A 26,226-nucleotide genomic window follows, 5' to 3' on the forward strand; every position below is an offset into this window, starting at 1 on the left:
CTACTAATCCATACCTAGGGAGTTGGGGTTGAAGCTTTCACTTCATGCTTAGGGATTTGGGCGGTCAAGGCTTCTGCTCCATGGTTAGGGAGTTGGATGTTAAGGTTTCTGCTCCATGTTTAGGTAGTTGGGGTCAAGGATTCTGTTCCATGGTTAGGGAGTTGAGGGTCAAGGATTCTGTTCCATGCCGAGTGGACATGGGGTCAAAACTTCTGCTTCAGGATTAGGGAGTGAGGGTAAATGGTTCTGATGCAGCGTTTCACTTCTAAAGGCATGGATTAAAGTGGCCTCTAAGAAGGACCTTACTTGGTAATGGTTGTTGACGGTGGGTTTGGGAGCTGAGGGTTAACCTGGGGTGCAGGTGGTTGACATGTGGGCTTGATAATGATGGCATTGGTGGATTTATAAACTGTGAGCCGACACCTGTAAAGTGACCAGTGGTGGCTCATGAGATGGTCAGTTTGGATGTTTGTGAGAAAGGAGACTGCTGATTAAGGGGTGGTAAATATGGTGTGTGTGGTAAGGCTGAAGTAATTAGTAAGAGATTGTAAAAACTAAAGAGGAGAAAGACATCATTGAGCCTAGTTTTCTGAGCAATAGGATGCTGATGAGTGTCTCTTTGTTGCATCTAATGCAAGATGATAGCAGGACTTTTCTAGCGGATGGTGAGTGGAGGTGGCAGTTTTAGGTGATGAAGGTGGATAGATTTCCCAATGGACACCACCCAGTGCAACAACTCTTTGAATATGTCGTTAGCATCGAACCTCCCAGTGGCAATGCAGAGAGATCTCCATGAGCCATGGAACACAGCCTACTCTGGAGACGAGAGCAGCATACTGGGTGGAGACTCTTTGAGGCATTGTCACAGAGGCCGGGAACAGAAGTAATGGCAGAGGAATAGATGGAAAAAAGCAGGAAGTAGCATCTAGCTACATCCCCAGCCGCAACATCACATATTTAGACAAAACCTCTGCTGCGTAAAGGGGTAAACATTACTGTTCTCAGATGCAACAGAACTGAGAACTGACACCAACGGTGGAAGTTTAACGACTCAATAATACAATAGGTATCCTCAGCTGCAGAGGACCATTCTAAGAGCACTATTGAATTGATGGAAGAAGTGTGTGCTGGTCCTCTGATGCAAGATGCTGACCCTAGTCACTCACAAATATAGGATAGCACATGCCAGTAAGAGTAGAGAGAAAGGCGATGTAAATGCAGTGAAGGATCATGAAAAGGTTCTCCAAGGGAAGAATAGATACACACAGCCAGTAAGAGTAGAGAGAAAGGCGATGTCAATGCAGTGAAGGGTCATAAAGGGTTCTCCAAGGGAAGAATAGATACACACAGCCAGTAAGAGTAGAGAGAAAGGCAATGTAAATGCAGTGAAGGGTCATACAGGGTTCTCCAAGGGAAGTACATATATGCCCGTCCAGTAAGAGTAGAGAAAACGGCAAGGTCAATCTAGTGCAGGATCATAACAACATTCACCAAGGAAAGAAGAGACATGCCCGCCCAGTAAGAGTAGAGAAAACAGCAAGGTAAATCTAGTGCAGGATCATAACAAAATTCACCAAGGAAAGAAGAGATATGCTGCCCAGTAAGAGTAGAGAAAACGGCAAGGTAAATCTAGTGCAGGATCATAACAACATTTACCAAGGAAAGAAGAGATATGCCCAATCTAGTGCAGGATCATATAACATTCACCAAGGAAAGAAGAGATATGCCCAATCTATTGCAGGATCATAACAACATTCACCAAGGAAAGAAGAGATAGGCCCGCCCAGTAAGAGTAGAGAAAACGGCAAAGTCAATCTAGTGCAGGATCATAACAACATTCACCAAGGAAAGAAGAGATATGCCCGCCCAGTAAGAGTATAGAAAACAGCAAGGTCAATCTAGTGCAGGATCATAACAAAATTCACCAAGGAAAGAAGAGATATGCCACCCAGTAAGAGTAGAGAAAATGGCAAGGTCAATCTAGTGCAGGATCATAACAACATTCGCCAAGGAAAGAAGAGATATACCCAATCTAGTGCAGGATCATAACAACATTCACCAAGGAAAGAAGCGATATGCCCACCCAAGTAAATGTTGAGAGAAAGGCAATGCAAATGTAGTAAAGGAGTGTAACACGGTACTCTGAGGGAAGAAGAGATATTTGCATTCAGTGAGACTAAAGGGAAAGGCAACAGGAATGTTGTGTGGGACCATAACAAGGTTCTCCAAGGAATGGAGAAATATGCACACCCGCTAAGAGCAGAGAGGAAGGCAGTGTAAATATAGCGAACAATCAAAATTAAGTTCACTAAGTGAAGAAGGGGTGTGGGGCATTCAGTAAAAATAGAGACAAATGCAATGTAAATGTAATGTGGGATCGTAGCAAGGTTCTCCAAGAAAAGAAGATATATGCTCACCTGCAAAGAGTAGAGAGAAAGGCAATGCAAATGTAGTGAACGATCATCACACCCAGTATGAATAGCTAGAAAAGCAATGCAAATGTAGTGAACGATCATCACACCCAGTATGAATGGTGAGAAAGGCAATGCAAATGCAGTGAACGATCATCTCACCCAGTATGAATAGCAAGAAAGGCAAATACAAATGTAGTGAACATTCATCACGCCCAGTATGAATAGCGAGAAATGCAAAGACAAATGTAGTGAACGATCATCACACCCAGTATGAATAGCGAGAAAGGCAATGCAAATGTAGTGAACGATCATCACACCCAGTATGAATAGCGAGAAATGCAAAGACAAATGTAGTGAACGATCATCACACCCAGTATGAATAGCGAGAAAGGCAATGCAAATGTAGTGAACGATCATCACACCCAGTATGAATAGCGAGAAAGGCAATGCAAATGTAGTAAACGATCATCACACCCAGTATGAATAGCAAGAAAGGCAATGCAACTGTAGTGAACGATCATCACACCCAGTATGAATAGCGAGAAAGGCAATGCAAATGTAGTGAACGATCATCACACCCAGTATGAATAGCGAGAAAGGCAATGCAAATGTAGTGAACGATCATCACACCCAGTATTTGAAAAGGCTATGCCAAATTCTTCTAATTCTCTGAAAAGTGGGAGGGTGAAAAGGTTTTAATGGGTGGGGGCGGTACAGGATCCTTGTGGTACTCCACAATCAATGGGGGTTGGGGAGGCTGAAGCTTGGTCGGAAAAGACCCTTATAGCTCGGCCTTCCAGGAAAGATGTGATCCAGGCGGTGGCCTCTTGAGAGAAGTGGGCATTGTCAGCGAGGTGTTTGCACAAGATCTTGGGGTCCACCAAGTCAAAGGCAGCCGAGAGATCCAAGAGTAGGAGGAGTGAGGACTTGCCTTTGTCCATGGCTTCCAGTAGTTGGTTCTTTAGGTCTAATAGGGCTGATTCAGTGCTGTGACGAGGGCTGAAAACAGATTGGGCCTCATTACACGTTAGGCGGTGAGGATTTACCGGTACCAGTAAGGGCACCGGTACCGGTAAACCCTTACCGCCTTACCACGAGTTCCCTTTGCAGGACCCGACCTTAACGGCTGGTTTTACCAGCCGTTAAGGTCGTTTTAATTAGCACCGAGGTGCCGCAAAGGGACCTTGGTGCTAATTATGGTACCGCAATTTGAGGTACCGTAATTAGCTCCTTCCCCATTCCCATTATGCCCTATGGGGCAAAAATGGGAATGGGGAAGTGCCTTGGTGAATGGGGAATTACCGCCCCTGCTCACCTTGGAGTAGGGCGGTAATTCCGCCATCCACCAAGGCGGACACGGTAAAATACCGGCGGCAACCATGGCGCAAATAGCGCCATGGTTACCGCCTACTGTGTAATGAGGCCCATTGTCTTTTACCTAGTATGTTGTGAGTTTCCAGGTATGACTAAATCTGTAGATATGTAGCCCTGTCCAGAGGTTTTAGCAGAAAAGGCACGGTGGTGATTGGACGGTAGTTGTTAGGGGAGTCCGGGTCATGGGTAGGTTTCTTTAATAGGGGTCGAACCCACGCTTCTTTAAGGGCGGGTGGGACGGTGCTGTTGGCGAAGGAGGCATTGATGAATGTAGTGATAAATGGGGCCAGGGCAGCTGCACAATCTTAAATTAGATTGGCTGGACATATGTCTCCTTTGCATAGCGATGGTTTGATACGCTTCATGATTAATAGGACTTCAGGGATTGTTACTTCACTGAAGGCAACGGGTGTAGGCTTGTTTGTGCGATGAGGAGTGTCTGCGACCAGTGGCAGGGTCGAGGGCGCTGTTCTGGAGAGTTTTGATTTTGTTTAACATGGCATGTTGGATGTTGTAACACCATGTTTCGTTTTTCTCGGTGGGTTGTGTGGATGTAGGGGGGATGGTCAGTTTGTTATAAATTGTGAATAGCTCTTTTGATTGGGAGTTAGCTTTAACAGTTCTGGAGTTGTATGTGGTGACTTTAGCTCTGGAGATGGCCTGCTTGTATTGTTTGGCGATTGTGAGGTATGTGTCTCTTGTGATGGTAGATGGGTTTGTTTGCCATGTGGTTAGTGCTGCTCTTTTAGTGGTTCGGATGTCCGAGAGTTCTTGTGTGAACCATGAATTCCCATGTAGTCTGTGCTTGGCTCTTTTCTATTCCAGTGGGGCTATAGTGTCTAATACCTCTTTAAGAGTGGTATTGTAGATCTCTACTAGTTCTGTAGGATCGTAGGAGGTTGGGTGGGCAAGCACTGATGTGTCGAGGAGAGGGAGGATTCTTTCTACAGTGAGCAGTTTCTTGGATCTAGCCATGGTGTCTGGCGCAGGTGGGTTTGGGTTGGATGCTGTTTTAGAGGGTATGAAGAAGTGCAGTAGATGGTCGGTCCATGGGAGTGGTGTATTAGAGCTGATGTCTACCATGCAGTTGTGATCAGCGATCCAGCCTAATATATGACCTTTGGCGTGGGTGGGGTTGTTGACTAGTTGGGAGAATCACAGATCATGGAGATCTTTGGAGAGGGCTTTGCCTTTCTTGTCTTTGGGGTCTTTGAAGCCTAAGTTAAGGTCACCTAGGAAGATGGCTCGTGTATTTGTTTTGAGGTTAGCTCCTAAGGTATGGGTGATGTTGGATTGGAAGTCGAGTGTTGGGCCTGGGGGCCGATATACGGTGTGGAGTGTTATGGTGTTGTTTGGCGATGGGGATATTTGTACTGATAGCATGTCAAAGTTGTCAGCTTCAGTGGTTTTTAGTTGCCTGGCACTGAGGGTTTCCCTAGTGATTATGGCGGCCCCTCCACCTTTACTGGAGGTTCTGTCTTGGCGCAGGATGATGTGGGCTGTTGGTAGGGTTTGGCAGTTGGCAGGACCAGATGCTACGTTTAACCAGGTCTCGGTGATGGCTAGGATGTCTAGGTGCAAGTCGGTGATGAGATTGTGGATCTCCATGGTATGCGCTGGGATGGAGCGTGTATTAATGAGTGTGCAGTGATTTCCCCCTGGTTTTTAGGGGGATGCTGGTGAGGGTGGCAGTTACGCTGCAGGTTTTTAGCAGTGGGGTGACAGTGATAGTGTCTGAAGGGGTGGCTTGGCACTGTGTCTATTTGGGGTGGCTGAAAGGCCGTGCGATCGGGTGCCTAGCCTTTGATTTCTCAGGTGGAGAGGCATAGGGTGAGCGTTGGTTTGTGTGCTGTGGGTGGTGCTATGTGGGATGGGAGCTGAGTCGGTGGGCATTGATCTCGTGGTGGGTGAGCCTATGGTTAGTGCTGGAAGGGATGGTGTGGGTGGTACGTTGTGGGAAAGTGGGAGTGTGGGAGACATGTTTGGTGTGGGTACTGCAGAGTAGGGTGAGGTGCTGTAGTCTGTTACCCTGGGCTGGATTAGAGTGGGCTGGCGAGTTTACATCAGGGGGTGTGCCTACAGGCGGGCAGCATATATTTCAAAGCGGTCAGCAGTTGATCAGAGCTGGACAACGGGCATTTCAGCGTATATTTCAGGAGTGGCATTGTTTTACAAAGAGCTTCGCTGTAAGCATTACAGTTTGGGCATCAGACATTTCGGAATGGGCAGCGATATTTGAAGAGCAGTGCAGTGGGCAGGAATAGAGTAGGCAAAGTACAATTCCGGAGGGCAGTGTTTTTCAAAATGCATTACAATGTTGCCATAGGATAATACAAAGTGGGCGGCAGTGTTTGAGAAGCAGGGCAGTGGCCAATTCGGGCAGGCAACGTACAATTGAGATGCTTATTGTGCATAAACAGTTCGATGGAAGCCGAAACATGTCAATTATGGCACTATATAAAACACCCTGAATAAATAAATATGTGGCTAAGAAAGGGAATACCTATTTGCTGGAGCACCCCGGTGTCAACCATTGCCATCGTTCAGCTCTTCTGAAATGTGCCAGCAGGCTTGGCCTAGCAGCACACACTGCCTCGCTGGTATCTAGGCACTGTGGCCACCGTCAGCCCCTCGCACACAGTCCTGGGACTATGCAGTGCTTTAAGCGGGACGGAACATGAAAAGGGGTGCTTAACAAGGAGTCGTGGCCTGAATGTGACCTAAATACTGATGGGCGAGCCTAAAGAGGGTGCCACCTGACTCAACCAGATTCTGATAATATGTACTTTGGGTCACTCAGCCTGGTCTCAGATGCTATTGTTTGCATCCGGTCTGCATGTTGCAAATACATTTCTCTTGAGTTTGTGAATTAATCACAGTATGCAAGCAATATATTGGTGAGTAAATCACCTTCATACTGTAAATAAATAACCTATGAAAAAGAGGATGGGGGCAAGTAGCACCAATGTGGTTTCTTGCTGATTTGCATATAAGCAAATAGCATTGTGGGACATAGGAATGACAACACAATTTAATATTTTAAATCTGTCTGTGAGAGTGATTAAAGCGTCAACCCTTCTGAGCAAGTAATGCGAAGTGGGCTCTCTGCTCATTTTATTTGTCACCACTGTCACCCTAACAGTAAAATATCTGTAAATCACAAGGCAAATATACCCATGTGGACAGTGCCCGCCTACGGATGGGATGTGGGGCTGGGGCTGCTCTGCTTGAGAATAGGGTGTCTCATTTCCCTAAATGTGTCACAGAGCTTGTCAAGTAATCACACAGCCCCCCTTGCTTTCTGAAAGCCCCCAGAGGTGTGTCCGGAGGCCATGGGCTCCAAACAACATGCAGCGTTTGGGCCTCGGGCCTCCATGGTATGGTGCTCTGGCAACTCACATTTTTCCGGAACAGAGCTCTGTTTTCTCCTGGCCCAGATCCTCCGCTGGTTGCGTCACTCACCTCAAATATTCTATGTCCCTGTCAACTTCACCTCCCCATGTGTGCAGCCACCATCACACACTGGTACCAGCCCCTCAGAGAGCCAACATTCAGACACCTCAACTCACCGCCCACAATGAACCTCATTCTGCTCATGCTCTGTGGGAACTGCCTCCCGGGGAAGAAAGCAGAGAGAGGAGTGCTTTGTATCCAACTGGTATCTCACGCCAGATAACCCATTATCCATCGACAGTATCAGGTGCAGACAGGAAGACTCTATCCTACTTCAAAACTTCTGGTTTGATGCCGTTTTACTGACATGAGTTTTTTCGAAGTAATTTTTTTCGAACAAATTACTTTGAAACAACTCATCACCATTTCTTTTTTTAATATTTTTGGGGCCCCCTAAACCTCCCTTTCCCTATATTATTAACCCTGTGCCAAGCCCCTGTCTGCCACTTTTAACCCTTTACCCCTATATATTTAAATGAGTTTTTCAAAGTATTTTTTTCATTAAAAATGACTTTTAAAAATGTGTTGATGTAACAATGCGATACCCCTGGTTTTGCTTCAGTGTAGAAATTGGGTATCCACTCCCAAAACCTGAACCCTGTGGATACCCTTTGGAATCTCCTGTTCTTTGGCCACAACAGATACTGGGGGAGTTGGAATAGCTCCAAAACAGGGCTCTCCCACTTTGGATGGAAATTCCTCACCAATTTCATGCCTTGGTTTTGAGACCTGGAGCTGGGTGGCACTTATTCACCACTGGAGACTGCCTGTGGGTGGTACTGGTGCATGGTATAAGTCAACATAACATAACATAACACCAACTGCCAGAGATTGAACACACCTCAACACTCCCTCCCCCGCCCCCACAGAAGTGACATGCCCGGGTGGTCCCCTTCGTTTCACCAAAACTAAGGGATTTTTGTCTTTTCAGGCTCCCAGCTTGAATTACTAGAAAGATATGAAATTTGATTGAAATGCCTTAAATGTTGACACAAAACACACCGCTCCTGTCTGGAATGACAAAAGATGCAGCAACATTGCCCAGAAGCTAAGCACTTAACTTCTCAATTACAGACATTTTATTTTGAAGACTGCTCCTGGAGTTTGTTTTTTAAACGTTTTAGCCACCGGCCAAACTATTTTGGTGTGAGGTATATGAGACCACCAGCCCCCCTCCTCAAACACACAACTCCGGAGGGCGGGACGAATGGCTGTGCGGGGGCGCTCACTAGGAACTTCATGAATGTACTTGAAGTTAAGGCCAGAGTCTCGAGAAGGGACTCAAGGCACGCCGAGAGTCCAAAGAAGAGCACATGTAGTAGGCTAAACAGCAGATTGCCCGCAAAAGGTCCTGCAGAAGTCCCAGCCTTTGCACAATTGAAGGGCGCCACTGTGGCGACAGATTGGTGATATGCATAACTCTAACGTGTAGCACAGACTATTTGTGTCTTCTTTGGACTAGAGGTTAGGGTTAGAGGTGGAGCGCCCAATACGAATTGGGGAGGTGTTCAGGTGTGTTGGAGTAAGACCTGAAAGGTTCCCTCCAGCTCCAGAGTCCTGCGCGGTGACCGTTCTGTGGCACACATGGCACTGGTCAAAGCATTGTAATTTAACATGAGGGAAGGGTGTGATTCTGTTACTGCAAAAAGAACAAGCATCACCATCTGGCCTTTCCCACCCTACTCAACCTGTTTGGTCCCACAACCGCCTCTGCTTTCCATAAAGTCTATTAAACACATCTTGCACAAGGTGCTCAAACTATATTTTCTCACTATAGAAGGACGAGTTACTATACAATGGTAGCCTATTTTCACGTGAGGCCCCACCCTGTCTCACCTTGAACTGAAATATAGTTTACCTCGACATGACATGGAACAAAGACTTGATAAAAACCTTTTCGACATCCAGGTGCCAGGCCTTTTTTACTTTGACCACTCGATTCCCTTACCTTGTGTTACCAACAACATTCACCTTTATGCCAGTCTATCCTTTGCTATGCCACTCTCAGCTTAGGCTGGGCAGTCAAAGAGTTAACATTTGAGAGTTTGACCTGGGGCAGAAGGAAAAGAAATGCCAGGGCAAAAAAACAAAAAACATATTCCGGGAATGCCAGAGCACACTTACACGTGCCCCTCATACATCGAACATTACTTTTGTGTACACACTTACAATTCTGTAAAGGGCTATTTAGTTTTTGAAAAAACTCATCAAAAAAGGTTCCCCCAATCCCTCCCTCCCCTATTAATTTTACACTATTCCTGACCCGACCCCTTATAAACCGTTACCTACACCCCCTATATTTTTCAATGAGTTTTTTCAAAGAAAAACAATTCTTCAAAAATAACATCAGAAAAAAAACACTGTTGGTGAATGAACGTCGTACTCTGCAAATATTCCTTGAAAATGCAACCCGATTATCCCAATAAGTTAGGACATATCCACCTCCACCCGTTTGCAGGAACATGGTCCACCAAACAGGAGTGCCACGCCCATGCCATCACAACCCCCGGCCACAGCGCCCACGCTGCATCACTCTGCCCTTTGTTTGATTTCCCTCTTGCCCATGCTCTTATCTTCCCCTCGCTCATTGTCTTTACTCCAGAAGATTGAGGTCTGGATATCCCCGGCAGGTTCACAATATGCCCCTCCATGCACAAGCCCGGGCACTCTAATAATAATAAGATATTTATATAGCGCTTTGATCCAAAGCGCTTTACATAGCACCGATTTACATACATTATTATTATTATCCAATCGAAATCGGTACTCACTTTATCGACCTCGGAAGGATGAAAGGCTGAGTCGACCTTGCCGGGATTTGAACCTGCGACCTACTATATATACTAATAGGGTGGTGATTTGGTGCAGCATAAACGCATGTAAGGCAACATTGGGCCAGGGCAGGTGATTAGGGAATTACATTGTGTAGGTTGGTGCTCGATTTTTAAAATGATCAAAACACATCTTACTGAGTTGACACGTTAGGTTAACTCCCTATTTCTGGCTTCTAGCTTTCAGTGATGGGATGGAAATAACACGGCATGTGACAGGCTCTGCCCCAGCCCTCCCAGCCGCTCAGAGGCACCGACTTTCTGTGGGACCCCCTGATTTCCTCGTAGTCCCCTCCTCCCCCTAGAGCCTGCCTCTGCTCCCTCGCTCCGGTTTCAGCTGAGGCCTGCTCGGCTCCGAGCGTGGAATGCCGCTCTCTGACAGCAAGGACGGCATCTCCTCGCCCCTCAGCCATGAAGTGCTCACTCCAGTGGAAAGCCCTCTGGCTGGAGCTCGGCAAGATGGCAGGTCCGGGCAGGGATGGCAGCTAGACAGCTCCCTGGAATGTAATCCTCCAGCAGACACAGAGCGAGCGAGCGAAATACCCATCAGACAGCGCCTGGTGACATCACGTGCAGCTTTTCTGAGCAGTGGAAAGGACATTGTAATTGGTTATTTATAACGTGCTTAATACCCTGAGGTTTCTAGGCGCAACCCCGGGATCGAACCTGTGCAGCTCCACTCGCCTTGCTTCCAGGACAAGCGTGTTGCCCCTGAGCTATCCTCAGGAGGCAAAGCTGAAGAAAAGTCGCTTGGTGGTGAAACTGTGCTCTTCAAAACCAGGCCTCTGGTATAGCTGCAAGTCCTTGGCTTCCCTGTGTGCAAAGGCGTTGCTAGTGGGGGGTGGGGGAGGGGGGGCTAAGGGGGCTATAGCCCCTGGTCTTTTGGTTGTAGCCCCAGTAGAATCTAATGAGCTACAACGAAAAGGCTAGCTAGCCCCCAGTCCTGACAGTCCCAACATTAGCGTAGCCCCAGGTCTGTGTGGAATGTACAACCCCCAACAAAAACACAGAAGAAAGGATGCAGGAACTGGGCGAATTCTCCTCTCGAAACCCAACCTGGCCATTCCACCGAACACACATGCCCCCACACCAAAACTCCCAGTAAAAACAGCGACCACTGGTAGAATGGAAGCTGGGACAGCCCCACTGCAATCTGAACAGTAGCGGCTGGTACATTTTATTATTAGAGGGGGCATAAAGTAAATATTTCCTACAAATATGCCAGAGCCACTGTACATGGTAGTTCCGAGGGGCTCATTCCCCAAGAGCATTTTTAGTGCATTTTAAATCACACTTTATGTGAAAAAATGGGTACAAAGCGGGAGTCAAGTCCTAAAAAGTGGGGGGACTCATCATCAAACGCAATAGGATGTGACATCACCATAGATTTACATATGAAGGTGAAATGTGCTCATTTCATAAAATTGCCTTTGCATAACCACCCAAATTTCACAGGACGAATGGCATTTGCCTTTCAGAAAATCAACACACACACATAGAACCAAGAGAGGATATTTTCATCTATAAGTGTTTTTGAAAATGTTAAAAGGTGTGCACGTTCTAAACTCCAAAACCAATACAAATGTTTTTCCTGGAGTTTGCAGTACTGAAATGGGACATTTCACCTTTAGTTTGTTATTTTTCATCAGGTTATATAGTGCAGTGGTGAAGTATCCGGCCTGCACACCTGATGACTCCGTCCTCCCGTGTGTACCCTTGACATGAGCCCTAAAAAGCAAGAGAGTTTGGAATGGTTATGTCTAGTAAATGATGAAACAATTCAGCAGATGCAATGCAAGACATAAACAGTGCACAAGAGCCAGAGGCGTTGCTAGGGAGGCGTGGGGGGGTTGAGGGGCTATACCCCCTGGTCTTTTGGTTGTAGTCCCAGATAGAAGCTCAGGGGCTACAACCAAAAGGCTAGTTAGCCCTGAGTCCCGGCAGTCCCGACATTAGTGTTGCCCCAGATCTTTTCCAGACCTAGCAACACCCCTGACAATAGCATTTCATGATGGATTAACATGATGCCTTCATGCACAATATATTCCAGTATAAAAACATGTTCACGCTGGCTGTGCCCATTCATTTTCATGATGGCTCCACCGATGTATGCCAGTATTCCCATGTAAGAACATACTCACATTTGCTTTATGCATAATGCTAGTAATTACACTATATGAAACATGTCCACTCTGGTTCTGCCAATGTATGGTAGTACCTCCATATACAAATATACGCCGGTTGGCTTTTCCATTAGAAATGCCATGCCACAATATGAAACATGTCCAAACTGGCTGCATCAAAATGCCAGTCTAGCGAAGTAATACGAACTCATATTTGACATATCATAGATGCCCAGTAAAACATGCCATATCACAGTAGGTAATAGACTGGCTGCACCAAAATGCCATTCTAGCCACATAATAACACTTATCATGACTGCTTCATTGTAGATGCCCAGTAATTAATGCCATGCCAATGTAATAGACTGGCTGCACCAAAATGCCATTCTACCCTCATAATAACACTTATTATGCTAGCTTTATCAAAGATACCCAGTGAAAAATCTCATGCCACAGTAAGAAATGGCTGGGCAATCTTCATCAAAATGCCAGTCTAGCCATGTAATAACACTTATCTTGCCTGCTTCATCCAAGGTGCCCAGTACAAAATGTCGTGCAACAGTAAGAACCGGCTATACAGGCTGCACCAAAACGCCAGTCTAGATACACAATAACAATTGTCATGATTGCTTTATTATAGATCCACACTAAAAAATGCTGCTGTTGAAGCACCTCCCCCCCCCCCACCAAAATCATCTTCCCAGGTCCAGAGTAAAAACACGTGCGAGCACACATTAACACAACATTCACATGCTCATTCACACACACAGCATTTACTCACTCATTCACATGTGCCCCCATACACCATACTCTCACTCATACACACACACGTTACATAATTATAATTCAATACAACTTTCTTACGTGCATGCAGCCCCTGTCCAGACAGGGCAGAAAGCAGCTGGTGGGGTGCTCAGTGTTTACACTGGGTGGGCTCATCAGCTCCTCCATAACGGGTAAGGGTTCTGGCAGGCTGGGCCCCCCCTTGTCCATTATGGACTAGCCCCCACTGTATTCGAAGAGTTAAACGAAGGCACCCAACCTACTTAGATACCATGTCAGGGGGTCACGATTGCAGACAGCATCCGTTTAAAGGTCCCCTGCAGACGAGTGCTGCTTTTCAGAATCATGCACTCTGGCTGTACTGTCAAGCACCATGGAAAATATTGATGGCTAAATAATCAATTGCTTATCAAAAAACACTATTTCCTTTTTGAATGTGTAGCATAGAAACACCAATGCCACAACCAAGCAACCAATAATGCCGCAGGATGTTTGTTACTATAACGCGCATCACTCCTATACAGCATGGGCTATATTGAGGGATCCTGGGATTTCATAGTGCAACATATTTGAAGAGCCACAGTTGGCAGACCCCTGCCAGAAAACCAAAGAGTGTTGTTTGCAGTGACATGACATACCCTACTGATAGGGTAGTTCTTCACAGTAATCCTAGTCTCTGTGGTTAAGGGGTCTCCCATTGTTTCCACAAAGTACTTCGTGGATATTACTTTGCAAATACTTCAAATGTTATATGTATTTGTAGGGTAAGGAGTACAAGGGCTCGGGGAAGGGTTTGGGGTGGGGTGGTAGTGAAGGGGAAGGGGGGGAAATAGGCGGTCTCCCCGCCGCAAAAGTATACCTTCGAAGTAAGATGTTGAAACAAAAGTTTTTGTAATAAAACTGTATGTTTAAATAATAATGAAAAGAAATCTCTCTATATATATTCGAAGTATATTTTCGAAGTAAAGGCAGCGAAGTAAATTACATGGAAGTATTGAAATGACCTGATCCCGCTGAGGGATGCAAACGCAATTAGTTATGTGGTTCCATCTTGCCCATTGGATACGATGCCAACATCCATAACTCCATTGTTTTAAAGGACAATCCAGAGGGAGGATGGAAGCATAGGAGTCAGAGATGTGTGTCTTTTGTGTCAATTAGTCAATTAGATAAAAAAAAAAAAAAAGAAGCAATAGATTTCAAGGCACAGCCCTTGATTCACCGACGCACTTCCTGCGAGCGACATGTGCAGCCACAGGTGGAGAGCATCCCTCTCTTCCATGAACGGGTTAAGTCACAGCTGCGAATCACCCCACCTGCAGAATGTTCTGGTAAGAACTATGCAGCAGGCTCCGCCCCGCCGCCCCACACCCCTTGCGTGTGCACGCTTCTCAGAGGGTTGCACTGGGGGACAAGGCAGTCCCTGCATCAGTTTACCTTAACCTTGCCCCCTCCCTTGCCAGGCCAAGAGCAGGGGAAAGGGGCGGCATTGGTCTTTCACGGCAGAATGAAAGCAGCAGACAGGACGGCGGAATAGACTGAAAGTACACCTGCTGTGCTAGGATATGTGGTATGGTACCCACTTTAACTTGATTCAAAATATATTGAAGATACGGGACAAAATCAATATACTTTCTTTTAAAAATAAACGTATAATCTCATTTGAAGCCGCTTCTTCAGGAGTGACTGGGCTCTATATCAAGGGCTGAATCCGCCTGGACTTCTATGGTCTTGAGCCAGGGTACATTTGAGGACACATTGTGAGTCGCATTGCCTTATCTCCAGCTTTGCTCCAGTTTTGGGCTTTGAGAATCGGCTGCTAGGGAGCAGGTGCAGACCTGAGGTGCCCATCGGGTGCACCCTTCATCGCCCCCATGCAAAGCTCTGAGCAGCAGCTCATTGAGTCGGCCCATTGTACCAATGGCCCTGCCTGGATAGTACGGTTGTATACGAATTGTTCGTTTTACAACTGTTCGAATGACAATTGACTTTCTCAAAATTGACGAATTGTGAAGGTCAATTGCACCATATATGTGTGGGGAAACCCCCACCCAACGCCAAACCCCCCAAAACCCCAATATATATATATATATATATATATATATATATATATATATATATATTACCAAACCAATATATATGTATATTCGGTCAATTGTGAAAAGGTCAATTGTGACCTTTTAAATTCGGTCAATAGTTCATTCGAACAATTGTAAACGAACAATTTGGGTAATACCGCTAGTACCCTATCCAAAGCGGCTCTTGGGTTTCACCTCTGAGAGGCTCTAGTCACAGAGTGCTGCGATCCAGTGTGTCCCTGTGTGCCACACAAGGGACGTGTGCCACGTGTGTGTGGTTCCCTGTGCTGCTCCTCTGAGAGAATGAGTAGCAGAAAGTCACCGAACATTGGCTTAAACAGCCAGACAGTGAAAGGGTGGCATAGCCACCCCCGGAGAGGAACATCAAAGGCCCTATTTAACTTTTACAAGGGTTTTTATAACAGTAGGTTACCCATAACTTTAATAAAGTTTGTCAGGCAATGTGTGGGCTTGTTTTAATAATAATCACAGTAACCAGCCTATCAAAAAACAACTTAGCACCCTCTCCCTATTTGCTCCTTTTCAATCTCTCTCTCTCTCTCTCTCTCTCTCTCTCTCTCTCTCTCTCTCTCTCTCCCTCTCTCCCTCTCTCTCTCTCTCTCTCCCCCTCTCTCTGTCTCTCTCTTTCTCTCTCTCCACCTCTCTCTTTCTCTCTCTCTTGCACTCTTTGTTTTTCTCTCTCTCTCTCTCTCTCTCTCTCTCTGTCTTTCTCGCTCTGTCTCCCTCTCTTTCTCTCTCTCTCTCTCTCTCTCTCTATATATATATATATATTTCTGTCTCTGACTCTCTATATCTTTCTCTCTCTTTCTGTTTTTCTTTCTCTCTCACCCTTGCTGTCACTGTCTTTCTCTCTCTTGTTCTCTCTCTTGCTCGTTCTCTCTCTCCCTCTCGCTTTCTCTCTCTCCCTCTCTCACTCTCTGTCACTGTCTTTCTCCTCTGTCTCCCTCTCTTTCTCTCTCTCTCTCTCTCTCTCTCTCTCTCTCTCTCTCTCTCTCTCTCTATTTATGTCTCTGACTCTCTATATCTTTCTCTCTCTTTCTGTTTCTCTTTCTCTCTCACCCTTGCTGTCACTGTCTTTCTCTCTCTCTTGCTCGTTCTCTCTCTCTCTCGCTTTCTCTCTCTGACTCTCTGTCCCTCTCTGTCTCTCTTTCTCTCTCACTATTTCTCTCTCGGACTCTGCTTTCTGCCTCTCTTTCTTTCTCTTTCGAGCTCTTTCTCTCTCAATGTTTTTCTCTATTTCTCCCTCTGACCACTTCTTTCTCCCTCTCACCACACACACACACACACACACACACACCAAAAATACTCTAACACGTTTGCACAGTGCGAGCAAAGCTTTAACATGTATTGTGATGGATATTGTTCATACTGAGTGCACTTTCTAGTTTCTTTAACGTGTACATTCCAACATTTGTAGACTTTACTGTTTATAGGGATGTCCCAAAATCGTGCTCCAAATATTCGTGAGGACCTTGCAACTTGTCTGTCTCATGAAACATGTGTGGTTCGTCACACATGTGTTCAGTGGTTTATTTTAAATCTGGCCATGAGGGGCCAAAACATAATTAGGGATGTCTGGGTTCACCTGAACTGTTTACAGACACAGAGGGCCGTTTTCGGTCGGTATCCTGATTAGCCCATTTCTTTCCACGGATTCGTAAAACGTCTGTGAATTTTAGTAAGAGGAAACCTGATTGGCTAGTTGAAAAAGAAAGCCTATCGCATTGGTTTGAAGGCCTGGAAAATGTGGCTGACATTGATATTCGCAGACGTTTGGCAGTGTGCAGTCCTGCAAACATTATGCTGCAACATTTTGGGGCACATTGCAGCTGCTGAGCAGCCACCAGCCCTCGGCAAGGTCAGGGGTGTCACAAAGGGATTCAATCTGCCCATTGAACAAATGAAAACATTTTAGTTTTTCAACAGCTGATGGGCTTAGGTCATGGACCCATGTGACCGGTCAGCCTGCGTCTTACCGGTTGGTTCACAGCCTGAGCGTGGGTCTGACCCACAGAGCTAGCTCGACCCTGCATAAGGGGTGCACGGGCTAGCAGTAACCTGTAACTCCCTTTCATCTCAGAGGCGACCTGCTACTGGGCATTGCTACAGACCCTTTAGGGTGGATGACCTAATAACAGGGTGAGTGGTCCCCCACACAACTGCCGCAGTAACTGAGCATGCGCGGGGAAGGCTAAACGCCAATGGCCAACTATGTGGTTACTAGAATGGTCAAAGGTCATGGCTAGTGGCCTGCACACCCTTTTCTGTGGCAACATTGCCTTTTGGCACTGATACTCCATGGTGGTTCACCAGAATTCTCTGAAATTCCTCCTGCTGCTGACATCGCGTGACATCAACAGACCGGCCACCATCCCAGTATTATCTTCAGCCACAATCTCGCTTCCATTTGCGGAAGGCTGCTTCCATATGTTGCATGTGCTTCTTTGCTACTGTTGTGCCATGGCCCGCGTATGACAAATGTCTTCATGAAGGATCGACTTATAGCACAGTCTTCTGCAATATGTGGAAGCTTCTCCTTCACGCAGCTCACTCAGTAACATACTCCTCTCCTTTTGCCTCATCAATGGAGTGGGTAACAACAAGGGTGTTGATAGGTCTGGAAAAGATCTGGGGTTACGCTAATGTCTGGACTGTCGGGACTCAGGGCTAGCTGGCCTTTTGGTTGTAGCCCTTGAGCTTCTATCTGGGGACACCAACTAAAAGACCCCCGGGCTATAGCTCTCCCAGCCCCCTGCTCTAGCCACGCCTCTGTGGGGAAGCATGAGAGGAAGTCCACATTCTTATATGTTCATCTACCACGATGGAGTACAGAGAACTCGAAGGGCTATAATGCTTGAAACCACCTCTGTATGTGGGCTTCGATGTCCTTATTTCGATAAACCATACCAGAGGTGCATGATTTGGAATGAGAGGGCAATGCTCTTGGGGTAGATTATGACTGAGATCCTCCACTGCCCACATCATTTCTATGGTTTCCAACTTGATGATGGAGTATCGAGTTTTCTGTTGGTACAGTTTGATGCTGACACAATGTACTGGTTTCGCTTCACTGTGATAGTGCTGTGCCCAAGATTACCCTGGATGCTGTACTTGGCAGGGTGAAGGGCTAGTTGTGGTCTAGTGTTATTACACTTATGGATCATTTTTTTAGATCATGGAAGTCCCTCTTGGCCAACTCTCTCAACCTCCAGGGATTTGGCTTGAAACGGCATCGCACTCTGTTTATACGTTAATTAACATCATAATTGATTCTCGCTTACGATTCAGCATTATCATCAACATCATCTTCATTGCAATTCAGGTACCCAATCAGCTAACTACTGCTCAAAACCACAGGATGCCGAGCTCAAATACTGAGAGCAAGGGGTGGCGCAATTCATTTTGAACCTCATTAAAACCTGCCATGGATTGGTGTGATCCCTGAACGACATGTAGAGGGCTGATCTGAGGTTCAGCCAGACCAAATCGCTACCAGGCATGACACAGATTACAAGTATCCTCCAAAGACTGACAACAAAGAGGTCCAGAGTACAGACTTGACTTCCTTTAAACATAGCATGGGTTGCCATGATCTCTCAATGACCGACAGCACAGCGGTCTGCAAGAAGTAATGACTTCCAGCACGCCTTGCCTTCAGCAGCAGAAGTCCCAGGACAATGAAGTGCCACCTACTCCTGCACAGGTGTCATGCAAAAGCATAAGGACCACCATCTTCTGAGCTATTGAAAGCATTAAGGGCCCTTGGGCATAACCATGAAGCTTGGGAAGCAGGTCACTTTAAAATCACAGGGCTCCAAACCAAAATAGAGTGTAAACGACAACAACTCACCAGTAGCAAATCCACCAGCTCTAGCACACCACCTTTAGTGCCCACTGACACTAATCTAGGCTTTACATTCAAAAGGATTAATATACTAGAAGTACAAAAAATCACAGCCTCTCTAAAACCTTCCAATTGCAAAGGGGACAGCTGCCCCGCCCAGATTATAAAAGACGCAGCCAGAGACCTATCCCCCTTCATCACCAAACTAATAAACCTGTCTTTCTCCAATAACTCAGTCCCTAATAACTTGAAACAACGTTGGGTTCTCCCACTTCTAAAAAAAACAATCTCTAGATCCGGCCATACCCACCAATTATAGACCCATCACCACGGTCCCATTCTTGCTCAAAATCCTTGACAGAGTTGTCTACATGCAAATTCAGGACCACCTAGAGACAAACCAACTATTGGGAATACGACAATCTGGCTTTAGACCCCAACATGGAACAGAAACTGCCCTTGTTGACCTCAAAAATCAAATTGATGAAATCAAAGACAAAGGTAACGCCACCATTTTACTCCTTTTAGACTTGTCAGAAGCCTTCGACTTGGTCAACCACAATATCCTCTGTAGCCACCTATCCTCCGCTGCTCACTTTTCCACTTCTGCTGTCATGTGGATTCAATCCTTCCTGACTAACAGAACCATGAGGGTCTTCTCACCAGTAGCGGCAGCTGACCCCATCCCTATTACATGTGGTGTCCCACAAGGCTCATGTGTTTCACCCACTTTGTACAATATTTTTACAAAGCCACTCTTTGACAAACTGGACCATCTGGGTGTCACCTACACCAATTATGCAGATGACACCCAGATACTCCTGACCCACTCAGGCAACTACAATGTTGGCGTTATCCGGATTAACGACATTTTTACCATCATTCAGGCCTGGATGGCCACCCCCGGCCTCTGCCTGAATGATGAGAAAACTGAACTTCTCCTGGTCGGCTCACACAATAACCTACTGAAACTCAGCCCCAACTACAGCAGTATTATCATCGACGGCAACACTATTCCAATTGTTAAAAGTGTGAAAACTCTTGGCTTTTATCTTGATGCCAATACTAACCTTTCCAAACAAATCAACATGACTGCCTCAGCAACTGCCTACACGGGCAAACTGATCAGGGCCTGCAGACCGTTCCTGTCCTCCAACAGCTGCCTCACGCTGGCCAGAGCTCTTATACAATCCAAACTGGATTATTGCAACAGTTTATACCTAGGTGCTAACAAATCCATAATTAATAAACTACAGGTGTTCCAAAATAACGCACTATGAGCAGCACTAAACATCCCCAGGCGAGAGCACATCTTATCCACCAGAAAATCGTGTAAATGGCTCTCCATACAACAACAAATCGACCTAAAAACCATCTGTCTCACATACAAATCCCTAAACCATTTATCCCCTCCAAATATCATCAACAAATTCAACTTAAAATCTGTCGTCAGAATAACTAGATCTTCCAACACACTATGCCTACCGGTGCCCAGATTTACTTTAAAAAGAGCTGGAGGATCTAGTTTCACCGTCCTTGCCTCGCAACTTTGGAACACGCTCCCTCTCGACATCAAATCTATCGAGTCCTTTCAGTCATTTAGGAAACAGGTCATTAGTTGGTTACTGAACAAAACCTAGCATTCACCATCCTAGCTCTACCACGGCTGATGTTACTATCTATACCGTAACTATGTTTCTATGTACAAACTGTATAAATGTATAATTGTAAACTGTATATAATGTAACCTTGTACCAAGCGCCCTTTAACCTCCGCGATCCGGAAGCGCTACATAAAATAATAACCAAACAAACAAACAAACCATTGGCAAACCCAAAGAGTGCCCTCCTCTCCAAAAGCAGAGCACGTCCCCCGGTATTAAAGGCTGGGGAGGAAGTTAGCCAGAGAGGGACCATGATGCCTTCCTGGTTCTCCTCAACATTTCTTAAGGTCTTGTCTTAGATATCATGAATGCTAATTCCATTGCATGTTGATATTGAAATCGCACTACATTTAACATCATAATAATACCATTCAATTTATAGACAGTCTGAATCTAGCGCGCAGCAGCCAGATTCGAAATGACATGAAGATTTGGTATCCAGTGATTTAACCGAATAGAAAACTAGAGAAAGGTTTATTAACGAATACAAAATACCAAGAAAATACTGATTACATAAAATATATGTATGAGGGGGTGGGGTAGAGGGTTAAAACGGGTGGGCAGGGGGTTAGGGTGGGGTTTTAAACATGGGGAAACGGGGGATTCGGGCGAGGAATCACACATATCCCGAAGGTTTGCTATTGTTCTAAAACGACACAACAGAAACTTCTCAAGGACACACCTTTTCACAAGAGCGGTAGCAAGGCCATCTTTAAGCATGGCGCTAGTGCGACGTAACAATTGCTGTATTTATAGGGAGTCCATATAAAGCACTGGGTCTAGTGCTGGTGGGCTTCAATTTCCCAAAAATAGAGGTCACAGGATCAGCCGGATCCAGAGTAATAGTGTGCTACAGTATTCTATATTGCTGACACAGTTGACCGGCCAGGCTTGCTTGCCAAGCACAAGGAACCCCTTCCTTATGGTTTCGATTTTATCCCTGAAAATAGAGCCAAGGTTGATGAGCCATTACTATAAAAGCTGAAACTGAAGATTGATTTCTCTAATGAATCTATGCATATCCTAGCATCCAAACTAAAGGCCCTTTGCTGAGCTGGTGGCATATCCTAGCATCCAAACTAAAGGCCCTTTGCTGAGCTGGTGGCATATCCTAGCATCCAAACTAAAGGCCCTTTGCTGAGCTGGTGGCATATCCTAGCATCCAAACTAAAGGCCCTTTGCTGAGCTAGTGGCATCTCCTCGCATCCAAACTAAAGGCCCTTTGCTGAGCTGGTGGCATATCCTAGCATCCAAACTAAAGGCCCTTTGCTGAGCTAGTGGAATCTCCTAGCATCCAAACTAAAGGCCCTTTGCTGAGCTGGTGGCATCTCCTAGCATCCAAACTAAAGGCCCTTTGCTGAGCTGGTGGCATATCCTAGCATCCAAACTAAAGGCCCTTTGCTGAGCTGGTGGCATATCCTAGCATCCAAACTAAAGGCCCTTTGCTGAGCTGGTGGCATATCCTAGCATCCAAACTAAAGGCCCTTTGCTGAGCTGGTGGCATCTCCTAGCATCCAAACTAAAGGCCCTTTGCTGAGCTGGTGGCATCTCCTAGCATCCAAACTAAAGGCCCTTTGCTGAGCTGGTGGCATCTCCTAGCATCCAAACTAAAGGCCCTTTGCTGAGCTAGTGGCATATCCTAGCATCCAAACTAAAGGCCCTTTGCTGAGCTGGTGGCATCTCCTAGCATCCAAACTAAAGGCCCTTTGCTGAGCTAGTGGCATATCCTAGCATCCAAACTAAAGGCCCTTTGCTGAGCTAGTGGCATATCCTAGCATCCAAACTAAAGGCCCTTTGCTGAGCAAGTGGCATCTTCTCGCATCCAAACTAATGGCCCTTTGCTGAGCAAGTGGCATCTCCTAGCATCCAAACTAAAGGCCCTTTGCTGAGCTAGTGGCATCTCCTAGCATCCAAACTAAAGGCCCTTTGCTGAGGAAGTGGCATCTCCTAGCATCCAAACTAAAGGCCCTTTGCTGAGCTAGTGGCATCTCCTAGCATCCAAACTAAAGGCCCTTTGCTGAGCTAGTGGCATCTTCTCGCATCCAAACTAATGGCCCTTTGCTGAGCAAGTGGCATCTTCTCGCATCCAAACTAATGGCCCTTTGCTGAGCTAGTGGCATCTCCTAGCATCCAAACTAAAGGCCCTTTGCTGAGGAAGTGGCATCTCCTAGCATCCAAACTAATGGCCCTTTGCTGAGCTAGTGGCATCTCCTAGCATCCAAACTAAAGGCCCTTTGCTGAGGAAGTGGCATCTCCTAGCATCCAAACTAAAGGCCCTTTGCTGAGCTAGTGGCATCTCCTAGCATCCAAACTAAAGGCCCTTTGCTGAGGAAGTGGCATCTCCTAGCATCCAAACTAAAGGCCCTTTGCTGAGCTAGTGGCATCTCCTAGCATCCAAACTAAAGGCCCTTTGCTGAGCTAGTGGCATCTCCTAGCATCCAAACTAAAGGCCCTTTGCTGAGCTAGTAGCCGATTAATTTGCCTTTGCCAACAGTGTTTGTTTTTGGTTGCGGACAGGGTCTCGTAATAGTTGTATTTGTAACATATAAGTAGCCTTGTCTTTGTCATCTAGTTTCCAGGCTCTTATGTTTTATGGATTGGGGGACAGGCTGAAGTGGTTTACTTTATTGTTGAGATATTTTGAGTTTGTCTGAATAAACGCAGGACAAAAATGACATGGAAATAAGTGAACTTGACTGTGACATGTTTTGTTCCTTTCTTGCAGACATCAGAGAGACAGCTTTCGTGTACGCCATCACTGCAGCGGGGGTGATCCACGCCGTGACGCAGGCCTGCAGTATGGGGGAACTACTACAGTGTGGCTGCGAGGTGATCCGTAGCCGGGCACCCCCTCTTCCTGGCCCTGGGCAGAGTACAGAGGGCACCGCTTGGGAGTGGGGCGGCTGTGGCGATGACGTGGAGTACGGCTACGAGAAATCCAAGCAGTTCATGGACGCCACTAGGAAGAAAGGGAAGAGCGACATCCGCACCCTCATAGACCTGCACAACAATGAGGCCGGGCGGCTGGTAAGTAGGAAGTCACCTTTATAGAGTTAGGTCAGGACCGGCATCAGGCTATCTCAAGCTTATCAATTTAAATGGGCCCCCAAACCTTGCGGGTCACCTATGCCTCTGACCAAGACTTCTTAATATCTTTTCTTAAGTGCTCATTTAGGCTTTACTTCCCATGCCTACTGCCTTCCTGTGTTCTGCTCTACAGTGGGCAACACACATATCCCCAGGATATCACCACCCACAGACCCCCTGTATTGCTTCCTTTAGGATATTGCTAGAGACTCGGGTAACAAGCTAAGGCTGACGATATGCCCCAATCTTAACAAAGGCTGTGACTATTTAAATATGCCAAAGATCTCCCCAAAAGGCATTAAATAATCACAGACACGTTTCACCCAGCTTTCAATAAATTGGTGTGGGGCAGTGAATATGTTTGGAGATAAATAATGTGCAAGGTCTGGCTCCTGTTGTGCAACTTCAATGACAAAACAAGGAATATCACACATTGGAATTCGCACTAGTAAACATATTCTCCATTATAATTGATTCGCCACACCACTAATGTCATTTACTGATGTGGCATTACATTAATTCACCCCATTATAAGAATGCATTGATTGTGGGTTCAGATGTGTGTTTACCGGATACAATACTGCACCAAATGCAACTCTTTGTGCCGCAAAACACATATTTACTGTTTCTCCACAGTGCGTATGCACTTGAAAACCCTACTACACCACTCTGCGTCAATGCATTTTCATTGTTCAAATTCTGAGGGGGGTTTTACCCGTGCAGGCTAGACGCCCCCAAACATAATTTTGTTGGGGCCCCCACGACATCTTCAGCTGGCCCTGAGTTGGGCATAAGGTGTCCAGTACAAGTGAGTGTGTGCACACAAGCCCTCTCGAGCACTTTACACACAAACACTGCCCCTGATTTACCTGAGAGCCTCCAGAGAGCCCTGAGCGGCCCTCATCACCCACAGCCCAGCCGCACCTCAGATTGCCTCGGCACCCTGGACACCAAAAGGGTGAGGCAACCACTAGCTGGATTGGTCCAGCAATATCTTCGGTATGCGCATTAAGCATACTTTGCTTTGATCCCCATCCTCGCTCCGAACCGCACCGTGTTGCAGGCACTGCCTGACCTTGTCCACCTCTTCCGCCTGACTTTAAAATGGCGGGCACATCGCGGCACCAGAGCAAGGCTCTGGCCGCGCGGCTTCGCAGCTAGGCAACTGAAGCCTTTTATCCTTCTCCTTCCGCCGGCAGGCGGAAACGCCGGCCACCGACAAAGGCCCACACCAAGGCCCCTGTTTGCCCCCTGTTCGCTCCATGGCGCTTCAAGTGGCAGACCAAGAGCAACGACCATTCGCTCAGCACCCGCGGACACACTAGTGCAAGGCACTATAACGCATAAGGTAACTTCGAAAATAATGGTCACTCTCTAACTCACTGTGAATATGATTGACAACAACTGCAAAGATTCTGCAAAGCCTCGCCCTAATCAATGTACAATATCTACCGAATCTACATCATGTGCCTAACATGTGTCAGATATGACATGCTGCTAATCTGTTTCCTTGCATGAGTACTAAATCTGTATTAGAGCTACACTATGTTCTCTTGCTATCCAGTTAGATTTACACCAATTGACGTATTGCTCAAATAGCATCTGATATCTCGAATTTATATGTATCTAGACATGCTGCCAGCTCTCAAATCTAGTCATATTTAGACTTACTGTTCAAAGATTTACACAAGATGTATTCAGCCAACCTGCGCTATCTCCAACTCTGAGATACCTAGACCTACTGCCTTGTCAAACAGAGAAGCACTCAGCCTGCTGGCACGAGGTGACCTTAGTTAGCAACCTTGTGCCTAATTCACTGTGCAGCCTCTCTCCCAAGCTCAAAGGGCTTACACACGTTGCCTTACTAGCACCTATTCAGTTAAGACCTCACCTTCAACTCTATTTAGAATGCGTCTACCTACCATAAGTTTACACGCCTCCATACTCATCCCCCTGAACCTCGCTACTTATTGTAAGATGGCACCACAATTGTCCACATTGCCCCCTCCTTCTAGCCTCACCAACCAGACTCCACCCCTTACAGAGCCAGCCAACTTTCAGCTACTACCTAGTCTCCCCCGTACTACCATAGACAGAAACCTAACACTTAGAGCTAGACTAGCCAAAATGTATGAGCCACTGGCCCGATCGCTGCCTACCTTACATAAATCCTCAAAGCAGTCGCCCCAACTCAGCCCCAATATTAAAACTGCTAACTTACATCACAACCTCCCCTCCAGCCCCATACTCATACACCCCTGCCAGAGTACACCTGGACCAACTCAAGATAAACGACACACAAGTACTACTGAGAACACAACTACCACTACAAATACAGTCAGCCCTAAAATCAAAGGAGCCTTGATCAATGCTAGATCCTTAGTAGCACATGCTATAGAAATAGCAGACTTGATCCTCAAAGACGACCTAGACTTCCTGGCTATCACGAGACCTGGTTACACCCTGCAGCAGGCCCCATGATCATGCTAGCAGTCCCAGATAAGTACACCATCCTGAGGCAAGATCGCCCTAACTCCAGAGGAGGGGGTGTCGCT

General features: G+C 46.3%; 1 protein-coding gene across 2 annotated transcripts in view; it reads left to right on the forward strand.

Annotated features, from left to right (window-relative positions):
* Positions 1-26,226, forward strand: part of WNT6 (Wnt family member 6) — a 329,006-nt gene that overhangs the window by 278,416 nt on the left and 24,364 nt on the right. For both annotated transcript variants that reach the window (XM_069616855.1, XM_069616856.1), the window contains exon 3: positions 23,310-23,611. In XM_069616855.1, the coding sequence (XP_069472956.1) occupies positions 23,310-23,611 (302 nt within the window). The remainder of the gene's footprint in view (positions 1-23,309; positions 23,612-26,226) is intronic.

This window comes from Ambystoma mexicanum, chromosome 9, assembly GCF_040938575.1.
Source record: "Ambystoma mexicanum isolate Mex_15411 chromosome 9, UKY_AmexF1_1, whole genome shotgun sequence".
Classification (NCBI taxonomy): domain Eukaryota; kingdom Metazoa; phylum Chordata; class Amphibia; order Caudata; family Ambystomatidae; genus Ambystoma; species Ambystoma mexicanum.